This window comes from Musca domestica, unplaced genomic scaffold (genome assembly GCF_030504385.1).
Source record: "Musca domestica strain aabys unplaced genomic scaffold, Musca_domestica.polishedcontigs.V.1.1 153, whole genome shotgun sequence".
In the NCBI taxonomy this organism is placed as follows: domain Eukaryota; kingdom Metazoa; phylum Arthropoda; class Insecta; order Diptera; family Muscidae; genus Musca; species Musca domestica.
Window position 1 is genome coordinate 670,484 of NW_026712211.1, and position 19,150 is coordinate 689,633.

A 19,150-nucleotide genomic window follows, 5' to 3' on the forward strand; every position below is an offset into this window, starting at 1 on the left:
AAGGGCTTTCTGACAACGGAAGAGCTGCAAGAGATTCCTTGTCCATTGAATACCCATTTAAAACTTTTTATCAATTGAAAACCTGTGACATTTCCCTGTGTCCTTGATCTCAGAAAATTTGTTGAAGTTCTTCCATCTACAGAATTCCTGTAACAGGTCTTCCATTCATTGGATCTATGTAGAAAGTTATGATTACGAACGACCTACAAAAGTCCTAGAAGGTCTGAAAAAGGACCTCTTCCCCAGAAATTCAAAAAATCTCACCTATCCAAATAATCCAGTGGAAAGTTCTTTATCCATAAATATTATTACACTATTTTTATAGAACTTCTTGATTTTTGGGAGTCTGCAGATATAAAAATCTTCAATTTCTCTTAAAGTCATTTTTGGCATTTCTGATCTTTCAAAATTTCTCATTTCATCATTCCACATCAAACCCTTTGTCATTAAAGACAAAGATTCTCACATATATCTCTTCCACAGTTCACATACCCCTTCTTCCAAAATTGCGGACATAAAATGTAGGGTGAATGAACATTTTTGTCGAAATCAGGTGGATAATTGCTGGGTGGTAAGCCGAAAAGCAAAACACAAAGAAATCCTCTTTAAAGACTAAGCAAATTCAAAACAGAACTCGAACACCCACACATACAGACGCACATATCAGGCGTGAGCTATGCTGTTCAGCTCTGCTCTCGTATGGTATGGATGAGAAAAACAAGCGGGACCTTAACTAAACTAAAAAGAATTTCTGTTATGCAAACAAATACCTTTTGGAAAAATTCCCATGTTGTGCTTTAATGTTCGTTGTAGTTTCCCCAGCCATTTGGCATAGTTGTCGGTGTTTAACATAAAATCTGTTGTTAATTTTCATACGAAATTCCAGCTTCTTATTGAGCTTAAATAAAATCATCATCATTATAAAGGTTAGCGAAAATAGCAATTGCGATGGAGAATGTTGCAATGCTTGTGAGGGGATAGATGGTATGTTCATATCCCAAGGGCCAAATAGAAGTAAAATATAGAGAAAACAGCAGGGAAGCATATATTTTGTATGCATTGCAAATCCTTATGGACAGATCATGGAGAGCGCTTCCAAAATACTGAGGTTTTTTTTTTTTTTTTTAAATAAGGATTAATTTTTCAAGCAATTTGTTAATTTAATTCATAGACAAAGCAATAAAATAAACACAATTTCCAACGAAAGCCATAAAAAAATCCTTAAAACTCGCCAATGCTAATTTTCGCATAGCTTCCAAGGACTTGCAAAAACTGCTCTCTTATTTAATTCGCTGTGTAATTTATTTTTATGTATATACCCATAACTTGGTGTTTCACAAACATAGCGGAGCTTGCAAAAATACATAAATATTTATAACCTTTATTGCAGCAGGAAGTAATATACTGCGTTCAGGGCATTCGTGCTAATAGTAAAGTTATATATTATACAATAAACTCAAACTGGCCCCCTTCGTTTTTTAGACAAACAACAGAGTCTTATGGCGAAAGCAGGCAGGCAGGCAGGCAAGCAAGCAAGCAAAGTAAATGCTTAATACAAATAAACTTTATTAACTTGGCTTATGGTGAGCAAAAAATGGAGGAGGTAGAGAAAAAAAAAATAAACCTGAAAAACAACTGAAATCCTCAGTTGCTTGAGCTGTATTACAACTCAATGTCGGATATTGCTGCCAAACAAAGAGCTACAACACGTAGCAGTGCACATGAAGACAACCCAGCAAGGGATAACAAATTATCAACACCGTTGTCCTCGTCCTTCTTCTCATCCTCGTCATCATCATCATCATTTTCATCCTCAACCCATGCGTCAAGGTAAAACCAATATTTGCTTGATTTCGGAAAAGGGGGGAGGGGGTGTAAGCTTTGGCCATAACAACAATATCAAATGTTAACTGTGGAGGATTATTTTCCAACAAAATATCTAAAGTACCGCCAGCGATACTGCCAGTGTATTTACACAACATAAAAATCAACGAGATTTTATTCAGGATTTTTTTCAAATTTCCGATTTGTTGTATTAGATATTTGTGCAACATATAATGGGGTGTTGGGACAAAATAATACAATTTTTTCCCTCCACCATTCTATGGAGAGTATATTAACTTTGTCATTCCTTTAGTAACTTCTCGAAATACTCATAATAGACCCTACAAAGTATATATATTCTGGATCAGCGTAAAATTCTAAGATGATCTAGCGATATCCGTCTGTCTGTTGTAATCACGAATTGAGATAGAAAGCTAAAATTGTATATACATGCATAGATAACCAGTAGGCAGGTTTAGTTCGTAAATAGGCCATGACGGTCCATGTTTTCGTATAGCCCCCATATAATGGTACCTCCCGATATACGGTATTTTCATGATTTTAGCGACATTATTTACCGGAATTATTTCGAATTTCGTATTTGAAGTTCGTAATGGTTTCGTATAGCCTAGACAAAAAATGTCTTATGCAGGTTCACGTTTTCGTATAGTCCCTATATAACGGTTTTCACTTAAGTGGTAGTTTTCGGACTTTTTTAAATTTTTCAATTTCCTTCCAAATGGTGGAGTGTTTTAGGGTATTTTTTTACTTGTTATATTTTAAGTTGTCAAAATATCCATGTGTGATGTGTGAAGAATGTTGTGCATTGGATTTAGTACCCAAATATTTAGTGCCAAAATTAGATTTCAGAATATATGGCCATTTCTGGAGAAATCCTTTGAACAGGATAATTTCATGGGCCAATATGCCCTCATACAGAACATACACAACCATGGCAAGCCTATGAAGAGTACTATCTATTGGCGCCAAAAACTGTGTAGGGCTATTGGACAGACTTCGAGGTATTTGGTTATTTCTGGAGAAATACTTTGAACAGGATATTTGCATTGGCCAGGAAATTTCTTCCAGTCTAACGTACGCATCAATGGAAAGCTTATGAAAAGTACTCTTTATAAGCTTTCCATTCATTTTTATGTTAGACCAGAAGAAATTTCTTGTCCTTTCCATTGAAGTGCATGTTGGACTGAAAAAAATGTCCTGGAAGGCATATTGGCCAATGGAAATATTAGTTTAAAGGATTTCTCCAGAAATGACCATAACCTCGGAATATGTCAAATCTTCTTACATATTTTATAACGCAAATGGAGAGTACTCTTCATAAGATTTCCATTGATGTGTTTGCTCGATCGGAAGAAATTCATTCGGCAAATATTGAAAAATGAGCTCGGGGTACAGCCATTGAAATTCCAAAAAGTGCAAGAATTTTCACCGCAACAGAAAGAAAATAGACTCTAAAGAGTTCCATCGCTTGTCCAAAAGTGGTGAAATGCCGAATTTGGTTTTCTCCGATGAGAAAACATTCGTTGTTCAGCAGTTTGTAAACAAACAAAATGATCGTGTTTACATGCCAAAGAGGTCAGCTGAAAATGTGCACCTTCGGTTGGCCACCAGAACTCAAGCGCCGGCCATGGTGATGGTATGGGCCGCCATAATAGCCGATGGTCGCTCTGCGCTCTTATTAATCGACCGTGGCATCAGAATAAATGCCGAATATTATCGCAAAAATATTCTGGAGGGTGTATTAAAGCCTTGGGTGGGCACGAAAATATTTGGGCCGCAGACCTTGGACATTCCAACAGGACTCAGCACCATCGCACTCAGCACGCGCCACCCAAGAATGGTTACAAAATGAGGTTCCTCGCTTCATTTCCAGCGCATAATGACCACATACAACCTCCCGATACTAATCCGTTGGAATATTGTGTCTGGAGTATTTTGGAAAGCACGTTTGGCATTAAAAAATATCAAAGTGTCGATCACCTCAAGCAAGCGCTTCGCCGGGAATTTAAAAAAAAAATAAAATTTAAAAAAAAAAATAAAAATTATGGCGTTTGACTTTGTTGCAGTTTTTGTTTATCTCATCCTGTAGAGTGAAGGAAGCCTGTATATTCCAAATCAATATGAAATGGGCATTATTGGCCCTTCCTTCGGAACCTACTCCATAGAGGGTCTACAATTTAAATCATCCTAACATCAAAATATATTTTGATTATCGTTGACTGATGGTATACATCTGTCGACAAAACCGACTGATACTTTTTAACTTGTTTTCGGAAAATTCAATATTTTCAACTGAATATAACACAAAAAAATCTCAAAAAAAGTTCAAGTCGGCTTAGCTAGCAATGTGCGTCTTAACGGTCCAGCTTTGAAATTTCGCGCAAAATTCGATATTTATCTTCGGATGCTAGTAATTAAAAAAACCTTACCGATTTATTTGTTTTTGGATGATTCCCTTGGAAATTAGGGCTATTTGTGTAGGTTTAAATATTCAAAACATATCAAATTCCAGTCACCAACAGATATCCTAATTTTCAGTTAAACTTCCGAAAATATTGCCACCCATATATTCTCCCAATCATAGTCTTATTTTTCTCTCGTTGTTCTCGCATAACAACCGTATGTTGACTCTCTAGCTCCTAAATACATACATATAAATATTTAAGATGTACATTTTTCTGATATACTCTGGCACTTGTAGTTGATTGTGCGTTCCAAGTCATAAATCCCTCGAGTGCTAACACAAATATAAAAGAGGATAAATGTACTCCAAAAAAAAAAAAAAAAACAACATGTATACAAAGTTTGTATGTCTACTGATATCCGTCATAAACAATATCACATACATACTCAATGTTAAAGCAAAGCATCCTAACTTAACAACAACGGCACGAACAACAACTAAAATTGTGTTCATGTTCCCACACACACACACACACATTGTAGTGGCGGAAGAGTACCAGGCATCAAAGTTAAGTTATTTTGTGGGTCGGTTAAAAATACGTGTCCTTTATTCCAGAAAAGGATCAAGTACAATGTCATGCCAGGGGAATGAGTGTTAGTGATGGGGGGAGGGGGATGAACATGTGTGTGGCTCGTAGTTGAATGGATTTATTTGAAATACTTGAAATTAGAAAAGAAAAACATTGTCTCCTTTTCATTCTTGACATGGCTTAAAGTTGTTGCAACTAAATCAAAAAAGATTTTGGAAAAATGAAAAAAATCTAAACGAGTTAACAAATGACAATAAACAGGTTTTTGGTATTCAAAGCGTGTATATTTTTGTTGCTGTCTTTTACAGTTTATTGAAATTTATTTAGTTGATTTTGTTAATAATTCTGGGGTGCCGATGGGAAATTGTTATTTGATATTTTTGGGATATGGAAACTTTGGCAGCGATAAGGGTTTATTTTCAGCAATCGAAGTGTCAAAAGTTTCGATATTGGTTTGGATGTTTTTAATTTAACGGTCTTGGTTGGCAATGCTTTTAAGAAATAGAAATGAAGGTGGAATGAATTCAATTTGAAATAATATGGCAAATAAAAATATAATATTTCCGAAATTTTCGTTTTTTTTTTTCTGCAGAATATTTTCTTCATATTTTTCTAGATTACTTGAAATTCTGTAAAATATTTATATCTGTAAAATATTTATAAAGAATTTTCTCGGCAGAAAACAAAAGTTTTAGAAAACCATATTGGCTTTATAAGCAGAAGACTGTAGAGAGAACGGGTAGGTGATTTAGTGATTAATTCTGGAGCCCATTTCACTACCACATTAGAATATGTATAACATTTAAGTATGGAATATCGACAATAGATCAATATGTCTCTGGAACCACAGGTGATATAGAAATAATCTTGCTTGATATTCATAAAACTCTTCAATAATTCTAGAGGTAACAATTTTGATTGGGTTGATTGGCAGAAAAATGTTCAGTGGGGCCTATTCCACACTCTGGAACCACAGGTGATATAGAATTAATCTTGTCTGATATTCCGAAAACTCTGATATAATTCTAGAGGTCAAAATTTTGGGTTTGATGAGAAGAAAAAGCCTCAAAGGGGGCCCTCTTTCACACTCTTAAAATTTTTGATTTAAGATTCCTCGAAATCCATGCATTTTAGGTATACAAGATCTTTGGGAATATTGCATATAAGAATACCAGGAATAATTTGGTCGAGCGAGTCAACGCTTGAGGGTTCTTTTTGGTCCTTATTTTAAATATGGTTAAAAACTCCTTTTACGCGGGATCGTAGCAACCCATACCACAACTGCACTAAATAAATTTCTAACTAGATCCGTTGTACTATTATATTTTAATACCATCACTCAAAAAAATATTATTCTTGGCAAAATCTGGAAATCTCGAAATTAATGAAACCGGGAACATACTATATATGGCCGGGTATGGGATTATACAACTTCTGTACCAAACGGTGGACCTATATTGATAATTTTTTGTAGCCAGCCTTTCGTTGGCATGTGGCTTTATGGGATCTACTGAAAAAGTTTTTGCTAAATGAAATTATATGTAGAGAATATACAGAATGATGTCCACTTTTAGACCTCGACTTGAGATAATCGACATTGACCATGCATGTATATAATAGCATTTTTTAAATATTTTTCTTTCTTCAGCCGTAGGGCTGGATGTTTTTTATGAAATTTCTGAAGTCTAAGTGCATTGAATGTTTATAAGATTAAGACCCACCAACGACCCATAGTCGTGATTTTTTAAATAATTTTTTCAGAAGCACTAAAGACCCAAAGCGGAGATTTTTTAAAGATATTTTTGCATTTTTTTTTTTAATTTTTTTTCTAGGCTCCTAAAGGCATAAAGGCATGGATTTTTTAAAAATTTTTCCTAGATTCGCACAATGCCCAAAGCATAGATTTTTTTAGGTTTTTTTTTCTAGACTCCCACAAGGCCCAAAGTCGTGGATTTTTTAAAGATTTATTTAGACTCCTACAGATGCCAATTCTTGGTTTTTAGAAGATTTTTTTTTTTTTTTTGAGATTTTTAATCAGATTTGTCACAGCTAGGTATAAAATACGAGAAACCAAATTATGGATTACAGACATTTTTTAGTAGGGAAAATATAAAGTAGAGGATACAAAAAATTTTTAAAGTTAAAAAAACTTTATCGCAGAAGTGAAGAGGCTTTCTAATGATACCCATTTTGTACATATCAGTTTTGTAGAACCGGATAAAACCCGGACATTCGGGTCGAATAACACCCACAAAAAAAAATACAATTTTAAAATAGCTCGCCGATAAGGATGTGTATGTCCTCAATCGTTTTTGGATACATTTTCCATAATCATGGGGATTATATCCGCTACTTTCAAGAGAAGAGGGTTATACTTTTTTTGGCTATAACCCCAATTTCATTATGGGGCTTATGACCGAAAACAAAACCGTCATAATTGTAATGGGGAATGTGTCCACGGCAGCGAGGGACGCAGCCTGTCTAGGTTGAGTCCACAACGATACTGAAGTTAGTTGAGTAGGTTTGTTAGGGCAGTGAAAAAGGCACAGCGTGTCATGTACGACTGTGCCACTACGAGTTGAGATGGTTGCATCATCCGGATATTAACTGTGCCACCATCCGGATATTAACTGTGATCTTCTGTTGCGATTGGAGGGAGATGATCTCCAAGAACGGTATTCATTCTATATTCTCAGTGAATCCATTCAGTCCTGCTGATCTAGAGGCTCTCTCTTATATCTTTCTCTCTCTCCCTCTCTCTCCCCCTCTCTGTCATTATTACCACGTGTGTGGAAGACCTTTAAGGTGTTCGACATGTGGTTCTATCAGAATTGAATACGAATTGATGCGGCTGCAACATCCGGATCTTTATTGTCCCAAAACTACTCGTGTTGTCGGGCCAGCCCTCGCTCCTCAAATGTGATGAGACATGGTCTCCGAGTACTTTACTCACTGTACATTTTCTCTCTCTCTTTCTCCCTCTCTCTCTCTCTCTCTCTCTCTCTCTCTATAACCATGAAGTTTTTCCCTACATATCTGGGAGACTTTCGATATGGTCGACATGTGTCATGAGGAGGCATCCCGTTGGGGTTTTAACGTCGGCGCTCTTGCAGAAATAAATAATTTTCCACTGCATAGCATAAACCACAACCGAACCGCATAGTGTACCACAGACTGACCTATTTCGTTGTAAGAGGTCAACAAGGTTTCCATATCAGTTTATCAAGTACTGCAAGCAAGAGACTTGAGAACCTTGTTCCTGCTTCCAATCTCATCGCAGATAGCTGTGGTATGCATGGACGACGTGGAAAGAAAAAATCTGCGGTTGTAGAACTCGTAGGTGCCCGTTTTTCCAACCTTATCTGTTGCAAGATAGTTGTAAGATACCAATGAGTCATTGGAAGCAAAGGAAATATGGACACTGCCACAAGTCATCCTCACTCGTACTAAATTTTTGGTACCTCCCCAAATTTTGTCGAAATTTTGAATAATTCTGATTCTCAGCAAACCGACTGATATTTTCAAATTGGCTTCCTATTTCTTTCACGTTTAATTCTTCAGATATAAAATGTGTCCTTCAATCTTGTCATCCAATTCGGTTTCTTAGTATAATGCAGAAGTCCTCCCATTCCAATCAACATATTCCCTCCGAAAAAATTCTGCAACAAAGTTAAAGGCCATATTTTTTTTTTAATTTTATTGAATGAAAGCAAAAAATATCGGAAATATCATCAAATTTTAAAATATGTTTAGATTTGTTCGAATTGGTCATCTTTGGCACGAATTATGGCATTCAAATGGCCAAAGAAACCGTCACACGCTGCCCGAATGTTGCTTTGCGGTATTTTGGCACACTTTGGTATTTTTTAGTGCCAACCATGCTTTCCAAAATACTCCAGACACAATAGTCTTGCCACATCCGGAGATTTTGGTGACCATTGTGCCCTGGAAATGAAGCAAGGAACCTCATTTTGTAACCATTCTTGGATGGAGCGTGCTGAGTGCAATGACGCTGAGACCTGTTGGAATGTCCAAGGTCTGCCGCCAAAATGTTTGCATGCCCAAGGCTTTAATACACCCTCCAGAATATTTTCGCGATAATACTCGGCATTTATTCTGATGCCACGGTCGATTAATACGAGCGGAGAGCTGCCATCGGCTGTTATGGCGGCCCACACCATCACCATGGCTGGCCCTTGAGTTCTGTTGGCCAACCGAAGGTGCACATTTTCAGCTTACCTCATTGGTCATTTTGTTTGTTGACAAACTCCTAGACAACGAATGTTTTCTCATCGGCGAAAACCAAATTCGGCAGTTCACCACTTTCGGCCAAGCGAAGCAACTCTTTAGCTCTTTTGACTCCATTTTCTTTCTGTTGCAGTATAAGTTCTTGTTTTTTTGGAATTTCAATAGCTTCACCCCAAGCTCATTTTTCAATATTTGCCGAATGGAATGTTGTGATATGTTCAGCCCATGGGCCATTTTTCGGCCACTGCGACGCGGGTTTCGATCAAGTCGCTTCTTTATTTTTCCAACCATTTCTGCTGCTATTGCTGCTTTCTTCCGTCCACTTCCTTGACGTCGAGCTACGCTACCATTATAACGTAACGAGCGATGGTACGAGACAAAAAAGGTTTATTCACATTTAAATGCTGGAGTGCTCCAACGATAGCCACTTATGGTTTTCCAGCCAAAATATAAAGAAATCACACTATCAAGCTTGAATTCCATCACGAGTAACTTTTTTCTGGAAAAATCTCACCAAAATGCTTTTTTAGGCTTATAAACAATATAATGAGCTGTCACCGGAATAATTTTAACTGCTGTCGGACAAGTGGCTTAGAAATGACAGCACTCTGAAGTTGGTTGCAGTTTTTTTCATTTCACCCCGTACTTACCCTTAAAATAATATATTGACAGAATTCTGAAGTTGGTTGCAGTTTTTCATATCATCTTGTACTTACCCTTTAAAATAATATATTTCCTTTCAAAAGTAATTTTCACCTGGATATTAAGCGACATACAGACGCACCCCAACAAAACTGATTGATGTATGAATTTACTTCAGATTCGACAAAAAAAAAAAAACACAAAAAAACTTCATCTATCCAGGCAACCGAATTTCTTTTTGGCATTTATGAACTTCTCCAAATGTCAATTTGAACATACATTTCCCCCCTTCAATTCAGAGCCAAGCAGCTAGGGCACCAGGTCATACTTCAAACTTGACTATCAATATTCTCATTGGATTCATGTTGCAAATAAAAACAGGTTGATTGTTGTTGTTGTCGTTGGATGGACGAACTCGAGTTGTTGGGTTTATGCATTGGGGCTCAATTAAACTTTTCAAATAAATCAAGTAACAGCTGCAATACCTTTTCGGTCTTGTAGCTGGTTGGTGGGTCCCCTACACACCATTCATTCTTGAAACAAAAAAAAGTTTTTTTTTTTTCTTTTTTTTTTGTGTTTCGGATAGACTTGGGGATCGTTTGCACACTTTTGAATAAATATGCACGAAAATGTGAAATAATAAATTGTGAATGGCTGGGCAAAAAAAAAAATATATATTCAAACTCACGCACACACACACAGGGAGATTAAAAGCGTAAAATATGGCCTTTCCTTCCGTTTCAATTGATATCCGTTGCAACAAAGTTAAGCTTTTGATTTGTGATACTTTATCAATGTTAACATTATGATATTTGAAAGGAAAGGCTCTTGACGCACATACACACGCACACACCCAGGACCTTTGCCTATCCCCTTAACGCTGTTGGCTGACTGAGTGACTGCATTTGCCAAAGGACCCTAAACATATTGAAACTATAAACCAAGACACTATAATTCACTAGACATTAGATTTGGTTTGTTATTCTGGTCTCCAAAGCCAAAGGAGGACACAAAACCACCAGCAACAACAACAACAACGAAAGTTGATATTCTCCCAAGAATACTTCACAATATTGTTGCTTTTGCCATTGAACAACATAAATCCTTATCGATTTCCAAACGGGCAAAAGTAAAAATAATAGAAATAAATATTAAAAAAAAAAAAAAAAACACAAATGTCCTTGTGTTGGAAGATGAATAAAAAACCGGGAAGAGAAAGAAGAAGAAAAAGTCAACAATAAAAACTATTCATGTTTCTTTCCAATTCGCTGTTGTGGGAAATATGAAAAAAGTGCTGCTAAGGACTCTTAAGAATTGTGCAAGGAGGTTTTAGCCTCACAATCGCATAGAGAAATGTGTGTGTGTGTTTGGGTATGTTTTTGATGAGAGAGGAAAAATAAAAACTCACAGCCATTGTCAACAATTTATGGCAAAACATGCAACAAGAAAATAAAAAATTCATAATGATTTATTTGCAATAATATTGCATTGGTGGAAAACGATGCTTAAGGAAAGCCATGGTCTTGAAAAAAAAAAACGCTCAGAACTGAAGTAGTCTCAACAATTAAAAGAAAAAAATGTTTTAGACGATTAAGGAGATGTCGGATATTAAAAAAAGTTATTTGAATTATTATCTGGAAGACAGTGGTGTGAATGATGTTGTGAGTAGCATAGCAAATGTTTTACTGTTGACTAGATCTACTATTTGCCCCCTTTATAACCCTAAACGGAATCGATCTTCCTTAATATCAGAAATCAAATTTCGTGGCTGGTTTAAGTTAAACCTAAGTTTAGTTCACATGTTATGCTACATCTAATATATTTTCGTCAGAACTTGAAAACTTTCTTTCTGTCTACAAAGAATTCAATATTTAAATATTCAAAATGCAGTTAATGACATGGCTCTGCGTCATATTCAATTAGGCTTTTATAAATAAAATTTTTTTGAAACTTCTGAATTTCATCAATTCATTAAAAAAAATTTCGAAATTTTCTTCAATGAATTGATGATATACGTATATATGTATACAAAAATTTGATATTTTTCAAAATTTCAAAAAAAATTTTTAATGAATTGATGATATTTAAAAAAATTCTCATTTGGTATAGGAGAACAGTTATAGTACGTCTTCGAATATAATATATATATTTATTTATTTATTTTTTTATTTTAATTTAAAAAAAATTAGAAAAAAAAATATTTGGACCTGAACACAAGATTCAGGATTTGTCAAAAATTTTGTTATTAGTATCTCATCTCATATCTCCTCTAATTTCGGTTGCAAATTTTGGATGTGGGCAGTAGGAGAAAACCGTACACATTTCACATTTCATTCGGGGTATGACTAATAAAAATTGTGTCCATTCGTGGAAAGGGAAAGGGCCGATATTTGACAATATCAGTTACTCGTTACACATTATATGACATATATTCTCAATTCTACGTTATTTTGATGAAGGGTGGCATTAGTTTTGATCTTAAAAAGATCTATTGTGACAATTACACATATATTTTGCTGTCTTTCTGATAGCTTTCGAATAACCGGTATCAGTCGACGATTTTGCCTACAGATGTATACCCTCAGCCAATGTTCGATTAATTAAATATACAGGGTTAAACGAAAAAACTGCAACCAACTTCAGACTGCTGTCATTTCTAAGCCACTCGTCCGATAGCTGTTAAAATTATTCCCGTGACAGCTCATTATATTGTTTACAAGCGTACAAATGCATCTAGGCGAGCATTTTCGAGAAAAAAGGTTATACGTGACGGAATTCAAGCGTGATAGTGTGATTTCATTATATTTGGCTGGAAAACAACAAGAGGCTATCGTTAGAGCACTCCAGCATTTAAATTTGAATAAATCATTTGTGTCTCGTACCATCGCTCGTTAACGTGTTACAGGTTACAGCGTAGCCCGACCTCAAGGATGTGGACGGAAGAAAACAGCAACATCAGCAGAAATAGTTCCAAAAATAAAAGAAGCAACTTGATCGAATCCCGCTTCGCAGTCGCCGAAAAATGGCTCGTGAGCTGAACATATGGCAATATTCCATTCGGCAAATATTGAAAAACATGTTAAAAAGTATCGGTCGGTTTTGCCGATAGAGAGCCAATGTTCGATTATTTAAAAATATTTTGACTTCTGTTATGATTATTCAAATGTTTAACCCTTTATGTAGTTGGTTCTGAAGGAATTGACCTATATTGTCCATTTCGTATCAGACCTAAATAATATATTGTGACGTGCTAGGTTTGGGCTGTGTTGTGTTACGGAAATTTTGGGATGTACCAAATCTTGAACAGAATCGGATGTCAATTTCGCTTTTTATGAGCTTCATGGATATTCAGAATTTTGAGCCTCTATGGGGGAGGTGCCAGAAGCAGTGGACCGATATACCCCATCTTCACAGCGGATTTTTGGTTAGTGGAAAGAATGGGATGTGTATTTCACATAAAGAAAACCTGATGCTTATTTCGGATTTTATAAACGTTTTGGTTATTCAAAATTTTGACCCTTTGTGGGGGAGGTAGCAGGAGGAATGGCCGATCTCTACAAATTTCGCGTTTTATAAGCTTAATGGATATTCAAAATTTCGACCTTTTGTGGGAGAGGTACCAGAAGGAGTGGACCAGATTCCATCTTAACACCAGATCTTGGGTTTATGAAAATATTGTGATGGGATATAAGACTTATAATTATTCGAAATTTTGACCCTTTGTGGGGAGGTACTTGATGGAGTGGACCGATATTATCCATTTTTGTACCTGACCTAGAACAGACGAAAATATTAGGGTTTGCAAAGTTGGAGCAAAACCGAATTATCGCTTCTCTTTCTGTGCAGAAAAAAAATATATTTTTTTTTTTGAAAATTTTGACCTTGTAAGAGGGAGGTACCAAAAGGAGTGGACCGATATATTCCATCTTAACAACAGACTTTGAGTTAATATTAATATTGGGATGTGTAAAATTTGAGGACAATCGGACTCTTACATCACATGTTATGAGAGTTGTAATTATTCAAAATTTGGATTCTTTGTGGGGGAGGTACTTGAAGGAGTTGACCGATATTGTCCAATTTCGCACCTGACCTAGCACTGATTAAAATATTAGAATTTGCAAGGTTCGAGCAAAATCGGATTATCGTTCCTCTTTCTGTGCAAAAAATATTTTTTTTAAATTTTCGACCTTTTGTGGGGGAGGTACCAGAAGGAATGGAGCGGTACATTCCATTTTCACACCAGACCTCGTGCTAATAAAATTATTGGAAGGTGTGAAATTTAAAGACTATCGGACTCTTACATCACAATTTATAAGAGATGTAATTATTCAAAATTTTGACCCTTTGTGGAGGAGGTCCCTATTGGAGTGGACCGATATTAGGATTCGCAAAGTTCAATCAAAATCGGATTATCCTTTCTCTTTCTGTGCAATAAATTATTTTCTTTAAAAATGATGACATTTTTTGTGGGAGGTACCAGAAGGAGAGTACCGATATTGGACATCTCCGAACTCGATCTAAGTTTGACAAAAATATTATTATGTACCACGTTCGGATCAAATCGAATACTCCCTTCGAGAGTTATCGTGCGCACCAGCCAGCCAGACAGACAGACGGATGGACGGAGATCGACTCCAAATGTCCTAAAACGGATTTGGTCCAAAGAGACCTAGGGTCTAAAACCGTTATTTCGATGAGACACATTTTGGCCGTATCAAATGATATATACCCTCTGTAACCATTTGGCTTAGGGTATAATGAGCTCGGGGTAAAGCCATTGAAATTCCAAAAAGTGCAAGAACTTACACCATAACAGAAAGAAAATAAGCTCAAAATAGCAAAAGAGTGGTTTCGCTTCGACGAAAGTGGTGAACTGCCGAATTTGGTTTTGTCCGATGAGAAAACATTCGTTGTCCAGCAATTTGTCAAAAAAACAAAATGATCGTGTTTACTTGCCAAGGAGGTTAGGGGAGATTGGACTCTATTCTCATCATTGAAAACATTGATGCTTCGAGAAGGTTCTAGAATTGAATCTACACCCAAGCGAAGCGGTTGTATTCCTTTCTCACTAAATATTGCTTGAGTCGAGCCGAATAGAGAATAGAGTTGACAATCGAAGAGGGAGATTGGACTCTTTTTTCATCTTACAGGGCCACTTGAAATAATTTTGCATATATTTCCTTAAAATTCAAAATTTAGCCAAAGTTACCCGTAGGATAAATATTTTCGCGAAATTACCTTTTTCAATCAGATATTGAATTGTTTTTTTTAAATGACCCTCATAATAATAGTAATATTGTCAAAATTTCTTTTTCCAATCACGCTGCACTCACTGTAGCCCATCGAGACCCACTACCCTTTAACCTAAAGATGAGAGAAAACTACGACATCAGAAAAAAAATCCCAAAACACAATTGTTTTCCTTTCGTATACCAACACGATTACAAGACACGATGCAAAAAAACAAAAGAAAATAAAATCACAAGAAAAAAACAATGATATAGTGTTTTTTTTTTCAACGCTCTAGTGGTCTGGTCCTTCTTCTCCTTTTTTCCTGCTGTTTATTGTTGTTGGTTGGCAAATTGATTTAATGCATAAACTTTGGTTTTAATATTCCCCACTCCTTCGCCTTATGCTTCAATGGAGCTGTGGTATGTTGGCTTTGTTGAGCGCAGTCTGATAGTTTGCTGCCCCACCCCGTCCCTTGTCATTTTTCTCCAATTCTTTTGCCTTTGGAAATCCTTTGAAGTAATAACGACGGTGTGGTTATTTTCTTCCGTGTGTTGGTTTTTTTGCTTCGGTTTTTTGTCTCTTCTTGTTTTACTTTTAAAAAGATTTTCCCAAGAATTATTTTATGGAATTTTATGGCTGGTATGTTGCTGTTCGCCTGCAATTGGGGTTGGGGGTTTTAGTTTTTATGTCATTGACAATTTATTTTTGTTTAACCGCACACTTTACACAGAGACCAAGAAGACCACCATCTCCACCACCCCCACAGCTCGAATGGGTGGTTTTTGCTGCAGTTCCTCTAACTTTCTTATTTGGTTTTAGTTTCAAGTTGAAGGAAGTTTCTTTGCTTGCATTTTTTTCTGCTTCTGCTTCTTGCCAAGATAAACATGAACATTTTTGTCAATATTTTTTAAGCTTGCCAGGAATTTCCTTATTTATGAAGAGAAGGTAGTTTTAGTAGTTTTGAGCGCGCTAAGCCATGGATGGCTTTAGGGTTGGATCAGGTTAAGGGAGTTTCACTTGGCGTCCTTTTTTTCTTGTTTTTTTTTTTTTGTTTTGTAGTTAAAAGTGATTTTGTACTTTGGTATGTCCTGTTCGTAATTCCAAGTAACTAATCTGTTGTTGACAGCTGTCATAAGTTTTAGGAATGTTTACAAATTCAATTATGAAATATCTTTTGTTTGAAAAGTGCAAAATAGGGAACAAGAAAGTTTAATTTGTACAATTAATCTATGAACAACAATTCTTCTCTCATTCTCTCTCCCCCCTCTCTCTCTCTCCCCACCCTCTCTCTCTCAGAAAAAAAAAATATGAAATAAAACTTATTTCTTCTCTTTTTCCCTTTACAGATGATGAAAACTCCCACATACATGCCATACTCACCAATGATAATCTAATCGATGGCACCATTGAAACACCCACTGAACAATATTACATTGAACCATCACACCGCTACTCACCGGATCTCCAGGATGCGGGAGTACACACGATTATCTATAAGTTAAGCGATGTAGATCAACCATCGAAATCCTCTAAGGCCGAACACTGTGCCAGCGAGAGGCTCAAACGCAGCATGCTAATGGATGACCTGAAGCGAAGAAAGTCACACAGCAACAAAAGTGTGCGAGAGGAGTTGAGGGGAGACATCAATGGTGGCGTTGGTGATGGTTTTCAAACAAAAGAACGTGTCAAAAGATGGCTGCCGGAAGAGGTAAGTTAAAAGTAACTAAATAAAAATTCCAAATAAAAATATTGACTTTTTTAAGACCCCAAGAATAATATAAGCATGGATTCAGTCATATCATGGATGTTTGAAAAAACATTGTTTTTCAAAAAATTTTTGAGGACTAAAAACAAAGTCACGAAGGAGACTATTTTCGAATAATTTTTATACCCTCCACCATACTTGGAGGGTATATTAACTTTGTCATTCCGTTTGTAACTCCTCGAAATACTCATGTTTAAGTTATAAAACTAAGACACAAAATTGTCTGTGCAGATCCACGTCTTCGCATAGCCCCCATATAACGGTACCTCCTGATGTTCGGTATTTTGATGATTTTAGTGTCATTATTCACTGGAATTATTTCAAATTACGTATTTAGAGTTCGTAATGGGAATAAATTCCGTGACAGATAATTGCCTATGCAGGTCCAGGTCTTCGTACAGGCCCCATATATCATTACCTTTCTATTGTTTGAGATGTCGTATTTGAAGTTCGTAATGGATGCTATAGCCTGTGACAGAAAATTGTCTTTGCTGGTCCAGGTCGTCGCACAGCTACGATATAACGGTACCTCCCTCTATACGATATTTTCTTGATTTTAGCTACAGTATTCGCCGTTTGTTTCAAGTTTTGAATTTGAATATGGTAATGGCTTATGACAAACAATGCCTATGTAGGTCCACGTCGTATAGACCCCAATATATATTCCGTATTTAGTAGCAAGTAAATCAAATTTGGTGAAAATGGGTTCAGATATAGCTATAGCTCCCATATTTATGTTTCATCCGATTTAGTGTTTAAGTTCTCATATTCGTAATATGCACTCGAGAACAATAGTGTTTGGAACCAGATATCAGACACAGCCCAGAAATAGATCTCCCAAATTTTATCAAGATCGGTTCAGATTTGGATATAGCTCCCATATATATCTTTTACCGATTTCGGATTAATTGTACACCAAACGGCCAATAACAGTCCAAATGACCTGAATTTGGCACATCCGACCGAATTCAGTCTAGAAACAGGTACATCAAATATGGAGAAAATCGTTTCAGATGTAGCTTTCATATATCTCACATTCGTAACATGCACAAGAATGATGTTTGGTATGAGATATCAGATACAGCCCAGAAATACCTCTGCCAAATTTGATCAAGATCGGAATAGAGATTTCTCTTCTTTGATAACTTATAGTAACATTTGATGAAGAATACTTTGACCTGATCCTTTTAAAATGATGCTTTATTGGAGATTTGTGTACAAACTCACACCAAGCACGGCTTCAACCCTATAATGTGTTTTAAGTATAACTCTTGACATCTTGTAGGATATATAATAGAATTATGTGACAAATAATTTTGTCGAATATTTTGACTTTGCTACGATCCCGTTTTAATTTTTTTATATAAATTTTATTATTTTTAACAAGAATAATTCTCGTTTATTTATGCACATTAATGGCGAAGAATCTTAATTCGAAAATTTCCAAAAGTGTGAATTTTTTTGCCCCCCTCCATTTAAGTAACTTTGCTATGTAAACTTTCAAAACACCCACACACGTGTCTAATTTTTTATCTCTACTTTTATAATCTGCTGGCTTTTTCCCGTAATTATTATCTGTGTAGCACAGTGCAATCAGAGTTTACCATGTAGGTGGTTGGGATGTTGATGTCCAGGTCTTCTGAGATGGACTGGGCACTCGTGGTTCAATCGCTCGGAGACGGGTAGTTCACCCTAGCGATTCTCCAGAGAAGATGTCCAGGTTGTATTAGGTTTGCAGCTCACTGTGTAAATATTTGGAGATAGATACCTGCCTAAAGCTGAATTTGAATCTTTTTGATTTCGAGAATTTTTAGGAGTGTTCTAGGAGTGACTTAATCTTGAAAATTTAAGATCTGTGGGTGTTTTTAAAAATAATATTGAGAGTATATTTAAGGACTCCAAAAAATTTCTTAGCACCGGCATAATTTTCGATTAAAACATATCAAATTTTTTGATTTATTTAAGATTTTAGTCATAATTTTGTCTTCCAAAAGAGCAGGATTTTGTATGAATTTATTATTGGGTAAGACCGCAATAAAGCGCTGGTACCTGATAGTCCATACTTTTGTAGTTTCTGCCACAATTTCCATCCCAATTGGTTACAATTGAACATTTTTAAGTTCTTGGCGGCTAAAAAATTGACCAACAATTGACTTTTCATTTCGATCTAATCTTATTTTATGTGGGTTTTTATTTAGAAAATTAAGTTGAAAAAGACAATAAGAGCGAAAAATACTAAATGCAGATCCTGGTTTTCAATATACCCCTTTCAACTATGGATCTCGAATATTGGTGTTGTGAGGACCTTGACCGTTTTCCAATACTAATTTAAATTTATAATTTGAATTATTGCGAAAAATGCATCCCCGCCGAACTTAATACCCTTGTTGAAGTTTAATAGGAATTACATTTCATGGATAAC

The 19,150-nt window shown here is 36.0% G+C and overlaps 1 protein-coding gene across 1 annotated transcript in view; it reads left to right on the plus strand.

Annotated features, from left to right (window-relative positions):
• Window positions 1-1,672: 1,672 nt before the first annotated feature.
• The window catches only part of LOC131801326 (uncharacterized), a 103,892-nt gene continuing 86,414 nt past the window's right edge, over window positions 1,673-19,150 (plus strand). Inside the window, exons 1-3 of the mRNA XM_059119875.1 lie at window positions 1,673-1,830; window positions 5,627-5,688; window positions 16,310-16,671. Of these exons, the coding sequence (XP_058975858.1) occupies window positions 1,673-1,830; window positions 5,627-5,688; window positions 16,310-16,671 (582 nt within the window). The remainder of the gene's footprint in view (window positions 1,831-5,626; window positions 5,689-16,309; window positions 16,672-19,150) is intronic.